The following is a 10,351-nucleotide window of genomic DNA, read 5'->3' on the forward strand; positions in this document are numbered from 1 at the left end:
GTAATTTTATTTTTTATTTCTAGCTAATTTTTTTAATATAAAAAAAATAAAAATTATTATTATTAAAACAAACACAAACTTCAAATGCGAAAAAATACAAACACACGACACATCTAATAAAACGTACATAACTTAATAAGGAGGTGGTTGAGATGAATATGACATCATTGATCCATAATATGGATTATAGTTTGGAACAGATGACGGGATTGAAAAATTTGGTGGAAAACCATAATTTGGGATATTTTAGGATTGGTTGAAATAAGGATTTTGATAATTGTTGAGATTTGGAAAAGAGAAAAGGGTAATTAGTAGAATTTTGGGTAGGATTGTTGTTGGGATCCATTCCAAAATCTTCTTTTATAAAATAAACAAAAGTTTATTAGAAAAGAATTAGTAAAATATAATAGAAATGATGGATTTTTGTGGTGTCTGAATAAAATGAAACAAGTCTATATTTATAAAGTTTAAAAATGATGAATTTTGATATAAAAATTATTTTACAAAAATATATTTCTTACATAATAAATGATCTTAAAATGATAAGATTAAAAAATATATCCAAAATCTCACTCTCCAATAAAAATATAACACATGTCTTCTTTTCAAAAAATTTCTACTTTTTCGGCCAAAAGAACAAAAAAAAAAAAAAAAAAAAAAAAACTTAAGCCATAATGTCTTGTTTTTTTGTTTAATTTTACTCATGGATAACTTTCTCATGGATATGCTATATATGACATAGTGGCACACAAATTATATCTAGCTTCTTGTCAGAGGCATTACCTTTACCAACCTAGAGCCATGATGTCTCTATCCACAAATCTCAATATGATTTCTCCTTTTCCATCATTTGCTAAACAGCATAAACCAAGTAATACCAATGCCTTGTTCAATTGTAACGCCAATAAATTCACAAACTCTTTCTCTTCAAAACGAGGAGGATCCGTGGCTTACAAGAAACGCACGTTTGTGGCTGCTCATGATGCCTCGTATCAAGTCGAGACCTCCCGGATGATACCACTGCAGTGCCGGTCCAGCAATATTGGAGGCCCAATACGACAAAAATTGTACTTTAAAAATGGGGCCCTTATAATATTTTCTTTTAAATTGTTTTTCTCAATAAGTCTAATGTAATTTTTTAAATAGGGGTTTCAACTCAAACCAATTTTTAAAATGAGGCCTCAACTAAAAGCAAATTTTTAAAATTGGGCCTTTTAAAAGAAACTAACTCTTAAATTGAGGCCTTCTAATAAAAAAAAAACGCAAAAAATCCTTACAAAATGGATTTAAAAAAATTGAGGCCAGATACCTATGTATCTGTAACACCCGCAAACCAAATTTTGGTATTTTGGTAAGGGTGTCGATCGACACCTCCTAGTGAGGCATCGATCGACACCAATTGTGGTCGGTTTGGTCGGTTCAATTTTAATTGTCCGGTTTGCGTGGTTGGTTTAGGGAATCCCTAAATCGAGTTTTAAAGGAAGAAAATGACCTAGGGTCGTGTTGTTTTGTCTTATTCGCCGTTTTTGAGAGAAAACACAAAGAGAGAGTGTTCTTGAGCTTTTGGGAAGAGATTGAGAGATTCCTTGCTGTTCTTGGGAGATCCAAGGCTGTGAAGGTGCTAGAAGCTTGCTAGGAGTGAGGGAATTCGTTCTTGTTGGTCAGAATCTTCCTGCAAAGAGGTAAAGGCAAAGTGTGATCGTGGAATCAAAGGCAATGAAGAGGAGGATGTTCTAGGGACTTGATTGTATGGTTATCTGGCATTGTTAGGTTGCTAGAATTGAGTCTTAGAGCATTGTTAGGATTGCTAGTTGTTTGATTTATGCTGTTTGGGATTAATGCTGGATATTACTTATTTGGTTATTGGATATTGTTTTATTGGATATTTATTGGTATGTTGTTCCGCTGTTGGATTGTGAATGTGGTTAGGTGGCTAGTGGGTATGGGACCACTAGTTGTAGTTATTTATTATATTATTATTTATTATTTATTTATTAAAAAAAAAAAAGGGTCGGTTGTTTCATTTTGGTATCAGAGCCCTTACGGTTCTAGGTTTGGGTTCACTAGGTTTCTGTTGTAGATGTTTGGGATTGCATGTCTTGATTGATTATGTGAGTTATTCAATTATGTGTGGCATGAAGTCCTAGAACATCCTCTTCGAGCCGAGTGTGTGATTCCACGGTGAGTTTATGTTTCTGTGTTATAATAGAAATTGTTTGCTTAGCCTTCTGTTCATGGTAGCGCAGATGGTTAGAGAGGATGCTGTGACTGGTCGAGGTCGTGGACGCGGACGTGGTCGCGGACGTGGTCGTGGTAGGGGTAGAGCCCCAGTGGTTAGTGAGACCGAGGACCAGAGTGTGACAGCTGAGGGTGTTGGCGAGTCGCAGGATGTTCCGGGGGATTCCGTGAGTGTGGCAGGAGGGGGCGGTATTGATGCTCCAGTGGCCGGTGATGCTAGGGTCCCGGGTGTGGGGGTCCCAGCGGGTGGAGTCCCTGGTGTTGACGTTGCGGCTTTGCTAGCACAGGTGTTAGAGCGGTTACCACCAGTGGTACCGGCTCAGGCTCAGGTAGTGCCACCAGTGGTGGCGGAGGAGCGGCAGCCAGTGGCTGCGGATGCGAGGGTCCATGCTCGTTATCTCAGCATGTTGACAGAGATGGGTCGGTTGCGTACTGAGCAGTTTTCAGGAGGTGTAGATCCTACTGCTGTGGATGCGTGGAGGACGAGAGTGGAACGTAACTTCCATACTCTGAGATGTCCTGAGGAGTTTTGGGTGGACATAGGGGTCTACTTTTTGAGTGGTGATGCTGAGTTATGGTGGAGATCTGTGGCTGCTAGGAGGGTGCAGCGGGAGATGACTTGGGCTGACTTCGATTTGGAGTTCAACCGCAAATATTTTCCTAGAGAGGCATTGGATCGTTTGGAGGTGCAGTTCCTTCAGTTGTCTCAGGGGACACGGTCAGTGCGGGAGCTGGACTTGGAGTTCAGTCGACTTCTTTGTTATGGGGGTTGGGCTATGGAGCCTGAGGAGGCTCAGATCAGGAGGTTCTTGAGGGCTCTACGTGATGACTTGAGAGTTCACTGTAGAGGGAGGAGTTATGCTACGCGTGCAGAGCTGGTTGAGACTGCAGCAGAGATTGAGGAGGATATCCGGGCACAGTCAGTGTCGGCTACTCCAGTGGCTCAGTCTAGTAGGGCTCAGCAGCAGGGTGGTTCGAGCAGGGGTGGTAGGCCTGCACAGGGAACCAAGAGGAAGTGGGAGGCTACGCAGACACAGAGTGGTCCGAGTTGCTACAAGTGTGGGAGCAAGGATCATAAGATTGCTAGCTGTCCCAAGAGGAGTGCTCCGACGGTGGGGCCTCGAGTATGTTATCATTGCAGGGAGCCAGGGCACATCAGGCCCTTGTGTCCCAAGTTGCAGCCGGCAGCAGTGGCAGCGTTGCAGCAGGTGCAGCTTGGAGGTCAGCAGGTAGCACGGATTGAGCAGGCGCCACGGGTTTACACGACAGCAGAGACTGGTGGAACTAGTGCCGGAGCGATCACAGGGACCTTGTTGGTGGGCGGGTTTAAGTCCCACGTTATGTTTGATTCTGGAGCTTCGCATAGCTTCATTACTCCAGAGTGTGCAGAGTGTGCGGGGATCAGCGGGAATCCTGGAGAGCGTACAGGAGTTGTTAGAGTTGCGGGAGGCAAGTTCCTGAGAGTTATTGGACGAGCTAGAGGAATTGATATTCAGATCGCAGGAGAGTCTTGGCCAGCGGATTTGCTTATTAGTCCAGTGGAGCTGTATGATGTTATTCTCGGGATGGATTGGATGCATCGGCATATGGTGCATTTGGATTGCTATCGGGGTAGAGTGGAGTTTGAGCGTCCAGGAGGGAAGTTGGTTTTTCAGGGTATTAGACCGACTTCGGGGAGTCTCGTGATTTCAGCCATTCAGGCTGGGAAGATGATCAAGAAGGGCCGTCAGGCTTATTTGGTTACTATATCTATGCCAGAGTCAGTGGGGAAGTCTACGGTTAGCGGTATTCCGGTAGTAGAGGAGTTTGAGGATGTGTTTCAGTCTTTGCAGGGATTACCACCATCTCGGTCGGATCCTTTTACCATTGAACTGGAACCGGGGACGACACCGTTATCCAAGGCTCCTTACAGAATGGCTCCAGCAGAGATGGCAGAGCTGAAGAAGCAGCTAGAGGATTTGTTGGGTAAGGGATTCATCCGTCCTAGTGTGTCACCGTGGAGAGCGCCGGTGTTGTTTGTCAAGAAAAAGGATGGGAGTTTCCGGTTGTGTATTGATTACAGGGGTTTGAACCGGGTCACTGTGAAGAACAAGTACCCTCTCCCGAGGATTGAGGAGTTGTTGGATCAGTTGAGGGGTGCTACTTGGTTCTCCAAGGTGGATCTGGCATCGGGTTATCATCAGATACCGATAGATGAGGCAGATGTGAGGAAGACTGCTTTCAGGACGAGGTATGGGCACTATGAGTTTGTGGTGATGCCTTTTGGATTGACTAACGCGCCAGCAGCGTTTATGAGATTGATGAACAGTGTGTTTCAGGAGTTTCTGGATGTATCTGTCATCATTTTCATCAACGATATCCTGGTTTATTCTAAGAGTCCTGAGGAGCATGCAGTGCATTTGAGGGCAGTTATGGAGAAGCTTCGGGAGCAGAAGTTGTTTGCTAAGTTGAGCAAGTGCAGTTTTTGGCAGCGTGAGATGGGCTTTCTAGGTCACATTGTTTCTGCAGAGGGGGTTTCTGTAGATCCAGAGAAGATTCAGGCTATCAGGGATTGGCCTAGACCGCAGAATGCCACAGAGATCAGAAGTTTCCTTGGATTGGCAGGTTACTACAGGAGATTTGTGCAGGGGTTTGCAAGCAGAGCACGTCCTATGACTAAGTTGACAGGGAAGGATGTTCCTTTTGTCTGGTCAGAAGAGTGTGAGGAAGGCTTTGCAAGCCTGAAGGAGATGTTGAATACTGCGCCAGTGTTGGCTTTGCCTGAGCAGGGAGAACCCTATGTGGTTTATACAGATGCATCCAGAGTTGGTTTAGGTTGTGTTCTGATGCAGCATGGGAAGGTGATTGCTTATGCTTCGCGGCAGTTGCGGGTGCATGAAGGCAACTCTCCTACTCATGATTTGGAGATGGGTGCGGTAGTTTTTGCCCTGAAGATTTGGGGGTCTTATCTTTATGGTGCAAAGGTACAGGTGTTTACAGATCATAAGAGCCTGAAGTATATATTCACTCAGCCTGAGCTGAATTTGAGACAGAGGCGGTGGATGGAGCTTGTGGCAGATTATGATTTGGAGATAGCCTATCATCCTGGAAAGGCTAACACGGTTGCAGATGCTCTGAGTCGGAAGAGGGTAGCTTCGGCTCAGGAGCAGGAGATGGAGTCTCTGGTAGGGGAGATCAGTGCGTTAAGCTTATGTGCTGTTTCACAGGAACCGTTGGGTTTGGAAGCAGTAGATAGAGCAGATCTTCTGAGTAGAGTGCGGTTGGCTCAGGAGAAGGATTTGGGGCTGGTGAATGCCTCTAAGGATGTGGATTCAGAGTATCAGGTCTCAGATAATGGTACTATCTTGGTGCACGGTCGGGTTTGTGTGCCCAAGGATGAGGAGTTGAGACAGGAGATTCTGAGAGAGGCTCATGCGAGCAAGTTGTCCATTCATCCAGGAGCGACTAAGATGTACCGTGATCTCAAGAGGTACTATCATTGGGTCGGGATGAAGAAGGATGTAGCTAGTTGGGTTTCGAGGTGTGATGTGTGTCAGCTAGTGAAGGCTGAACATCAGGTTCCTGGCGGGTTACTGAAGAGTTTACCCATTCCGGAGTGGAAGTGGGATATGATCACTATGGATTTTGTGGTGGGATTGCCAGTGTCACGGACCTTTGATGCTATTTGGGTCATTGTGGACCGGTTGACTAAGTCAGCACATTTTCTGGCCATTAAGAAGACTGATGGAGCAGCGGTCTTGGCTAAGAAGTATGTGAGGGAGATAGTCAGGTTGCATGGGGTGCCAGCGAGCATTGTGTCTGATAGGGATTCCAAGTTCACTTCGGTGTTCTGGAAGGCGTTTCAGGCAGAGATGGGCACTAAGGTGCATATGAGTACAACTTATCATCCCCAGACTGATGGACAGTCAGAGAGGACGATCCAGACGCTGGAGGATTTGCTGAGGATGTGTGTGTTGGATTGGGGTGGCCATTGGGCAGATCACCTGAACCTGGTAGAGTTTGCTTATAACAACAGCTATCAGGCGAGTATTAAGATGGCTCCTTATGAGGCTTTGTATGGGAGGCCATGTCGTACACCATTATGCTGGACTCAGGTGGGGGAGAGGAGCATGTTTGGTGCTAGTTTTGTTCAGGAGACCTCAGAGAAGATTCGGGTTCTCAAGCTGAACATGAAGGAGGCTCAGGATAGGCAGAGGAGTTATGCAGATAGGAGGAGGAGAGATCTTGAGTTTCAGGTGGGAGACAGAGTGTAGCTCAAGATGGCCATGTTGCGGGGTCCGAACAGGTCATTGTCAGAGACTAAGTTGAGTCCGAGGTATATGGGTCCATTCAGGGTGATTGAGCGGGTTGGACCAGTGGCATATAGATTGGAGTTACCTGAGGTGATGCGTGCATTCCATAAGGTTTTCCATGTGTCTATGTTGCGGAAGTGTCTCCGTGAGGGAGAGGAGGTGTTGGCTAAGATTCCTGAGGATCTTCAGCCTAACATGACTTTGGAGGCGAGACCAGTGAGGGTTCTCGAGAGGAGGATCAAGGAACTTCGGAAGAAGAAGATTCCTTTGATGAGAGTCCTGTGGGACTGTGATGGTGTTGAGGAGCAGACTTGGGAGCCTGAGGCAAAGATGAAGGCAAGGTTCAAGAAGTGGTATGAGAAGCAAGCCGCGACTTGAGCTTGTTTAGCCTGGTCCCATCTGTAATCCGTGGCTGGAGCGGGAATGGAGTATTCCAGCCCATCTCTCTTGTTACTCCGTCGCTTGGGGAGGTTGGTTGTGTGACTCAGTAACAAGATGAGGTGGTGTTCGGGGTACAAAGTTTCCATGAGGCGGGGTTTTGGAAGAAAGTTTCCTGAAATAGTAGTTTCCAAAAGTGGAAAGTTTCCAAAAAAAAAGGAAAGTGCTAAATATGGAAAGTTTTCCGGGAGTTGGAATTTGTCCATTTTAGCGGTGGAGAGCCTTGGAGGGGCTTGGGTGTGGCCTTAGTGGCGGACTTTTGAGTCAGTGTGCCCGTGTGTGGCGGTCTTTTTAGACATTTGTGTGGTCTTTGTGACGGGCTTTTTAGCCAGAGTGTCTTTGTGACGGTTCTCTTTAGGACAATTGTGTGGCCTTGGTGGCGGTCCTTTTTAGGACGTTTGTTTGGCTTTTGTGGCGGGCTGTTTAGCCAGAGTGTCTTTGTGACGGTCCTTCGGGACAGACGGTCTTTCGGGACTGATGGTCCTTCGGGACAGACGGTCTTTCGGGACTGATGGTCCTTCGGGACAGATGGTCCTTCGGGACAGACGGTCTTTCGGGACTGATGGTCCTTCGGGACAGACGGTCTTTCGGGACTGATGGTCCTTCGGGACAGACGGTCCTTCGGGACTGATGGTCTTTCGGGACAGACGGTCCTTCGGGACAGATGGCCTTTGTGGCGTGAAGATGATACTTGTGTGGTCATGGGGTATCCCGGTGAGGGGATATGTGGTTGGTAGGACATTGAGATGTTTTACGCGAGCCACGGGAAAGAAACCTGGATAGGGATTGGGCTCAGACGTGTTCAGAATCGTTTGCTCGCGACTCTTGGAGGACTTAGGTTCTCCTAGTACTGCCATATTCAGAGACTTTGTGGCTCGGGAGTATGGGTGGTATATCGACTTCGGATGACGATCCGGGGGCGCGCTGTAGGGTGGCAACCCGAGAGACGAGTTTGGACTTTTCCTTATATATTTTGGCATGCAGACTTAGGTCTGATGAGGAGCCAATAAAAACTCAAGGTTTAGGCCTAGGAGTAAAGGAAAGTCCAAAAAGTCAAGAGCAAATGACGCCTGGAACGTGAGTCTATCGCCTAGGGGTGACCTTCTGTAGATCGGTCGGAGGAGTGCGGGCCGTGGAGACGGTTGCACGGGAGTCCTTGACTGATGGTTGTTCGAGATTCGAGGACGAATCTAGATTGGTGGGGGAGAATTGTAACACCCGCAAACCAAATTTTGGTATTTTGGTAAGGGTGTCGATCGACACCTCCTAGTGAGGCATCGATCGACACCAATTGTGGTCGGTTTGGTCGGTTCAATTTTAATTGTCCGGTTTGCGTGGTTGGTTTAGGGAATCCCTAAATCGAGTTTTAAAGGAAGAAAATGACCTAGGGTCGTGTTGTTTTGTCTTATTCGCCGTTTTTGAGAGAAAACACAAAGAGAGAGTGTTCTTGAGCTTTTGGGAAGAGATTGAGAGATTCCTTGCTGTTCTTGGGAGATCCAAGGCTGGGAAGGTGCTAGAAGCTTGCTAGGAGTGAGGGAATTCGTTCTTGTTGGTCAGAATCTTCCTGCAAAGAGGTAAAAGCAAAGTGTGATCGTGGAATCAAAGGCAATGAAGAGGAGGATGTTCTAGGGACTTGATTGTATGGTTATCTGGCATTGTTAGGTTGCTAGAATTGAGTCTTAGAGCATTGTTAGGATTGCTAGTTGTTTGATTTATGCTGTTTGGGATTAATGCTGGATATTACTTATTTGGTTATTGGATATTGTTTTATTGGATATTTATTGGTATGTTGTTCCGCTGTTGGATTGTGAATGTGGTTAGGTGGCTAGTGGGTATGGGACCACTAGTTGTAGTTATTTATTATATTATTATTTATTATTTATTTATTAAAAAAAAAAAGGGTCGGTTGTTTCAGTATCATAGGAATGTGTCAAGGGCCGGGCCTGTACCACTGTCGGATGTTGTGGTGGTGAGAAAGAAGAGGGCATTTTGGGAAAGGAGTTGGACTTACTGGGACGTGATCAAGTTAGCCGTAGTCAGTGGGGTTCATTTGCTGAGCCTTCTGGCTCCATTTTATTTCAGCTGGGCGGCTTTTTGGGTTTTTACCTGGATCCTTTACATCCATTCACTTTGCATCACCTTGTCTTATCACAGGAACCTTTCTCATAGAAGTTTCGATATGCCGAAATGGCTCGAGTATCTCTTTGCTTATGGTGGCCTTCTGGCTGTTCAGGTTAGACTTTTATCTGATAGGAGTATCATGATATGATTGTTGATATGAAAAATTGTACTTCGAAGTATATCTTTAATCGTAGCTTCCAAATTGTGCGTGCAGGGAGACCCAATAGAGTGGGTGAGCCACCATCGGTACCATCATAAGCATTGTGAGACACAACGTGACCCACACAGCCCTACACAAGGGTTTTGGTTTAGTCACATGAATTGGATTTTTGATACCGGTTCTATCCTCGAAAAGGTATCATTTTAGAAACCAAATTAATTTCTTGATAGCCATGGTAAGATGAATAAGTACTTCCATAAAACTTACGAACTTATTGGATAGAACTTAATATTGTGGGAGAAATTCAAACATGCATGACTAAAGATGCTGTAGTGGCCTGGACTACTTTGGTCTATATTTGAATTTGTTTTTAGAGTATAGTCATGACCTTGTCATGGCCATATCAGCTTTGAGCATGTATTACCCTGATATGAATTTTCCTATACTGGGGGAAGAGACCTAACCCTGACTAAAACCATTGAGTGCAGTGTGGAGGAGAGGAGAATGTAGATGATCTTGTGAGGCAGCCCTTCTATAGGTTCCTTCAGCGAACTATCCGTTTGCATCTGATGGCTTATGCCCTTCTCTTCTATTTTTGTGGAGGCATGCCCTTTCTCGTATGGGGATTTGTAAGAATACATATCAATCCTTGTCTTAATTTATAAAATACTATTAGCAGAGTTTTAGCTATATATATATATATATATGTATATTCCGTTTGATGATAATTTATTTGACCTAGTGTCATGGGGAACACGAGCTTGGAACACACCTGACTTTTCCAAAAACCATTGGTACTTTACATACTTATATGGTTGCAATCTAACTAATTAATTAAATAGTGATGGTGATGATGAATAAATTAGGTCGGTAGCGATTTTCACACTTGGCGAGGGGTGGCATAACAATCATCATGCATTCGAGTTCTCGGCCAGGCATGGACTCGAGTGGTGGCAGCTCGACGTTACTTGGTATCTCATTAGGTTTCTTGAAGCTATTGGTTTGGCCACTAATGTGAAGTTACCTACTGAATCTCAAAAGAAGAGAATGACCTTGGTCTGATTCTTAATTTATGTTTTAGAACTTTTGATAATTCTCTCCT

At 45.1% G+C, this 10,351-nt stretch overlaps 1 protein-coding gene across 1 annotated transcript; it reads left to right on the forward strand.

The window, feature by feature from the left end:
* The first annotated feature begins 794 nt into the window (after positions 1-794).
* Positions 795-10,342, forward strand: LOC104745905 (putative lipid desaturase ADS3.2, chloroplastic). The gene is made up of 6 exons (XM_087487497.1): positions 795-1,012; positions 8,912-9,201; positions 9,304-9,444; positions 9,738-9,900; positions 9,992-10,043; positions 10,116-10,342. The coding sequence occupies exons 1-6, from the start codon at positions 802-804 to the stop codon at positions 10,309-10,311; spliced, it is 1,053 nt and encodes a 350-aa protein (XP_087343623.1). The 5' UTR covers positions 795-801; the 3' UTR covers positions 10,312-10,342.
* Positions 10,343-10,351: the final 9 nt, after the last annotated feature.

Source organism: Camelina sativa, chromosome 15, assembly GCF_030686135.1.
Source record: "Camelina sativa cultivar CO46 ecotype springtype chromosome 15, ASM3068613v1".
In the NCBI taxonomy this organism is placed as follows: Eukaryota; Viridiplantae; Streptophyta; class Magnoliopsida; order Brassicales; family Brassicaceae; genus Camelina; species Camelina sativa.

What these genes read in the sequence shown, in the direction of transcription:
- LOC104745905 (XM_087487497.1), top strand. Translation starts at nt 802, where the DNA reads ATGATGTCTCTATCCACAAATCTCAATATGATTTCTCCTTTTCCATCA. An exon ending in GTGGCCTTCTGGCTGTTCAG is followed by an intron (nt 9,202 to 9,303) that starts GTTAGACTTTTA and finishes TTGTGCGTGCAG; the next exon opens with GGAGACCCAATAGAGTGGGT. An exon ending in CCGGTTCTATCCTCGAAAAG is followed by an intron (nt 9,445 to 9,737) that starts GTATCATTTTAG and finishes CATTGAGTGCAG; the next exon opens with TGTGGAGGAGAGGAGAATGT.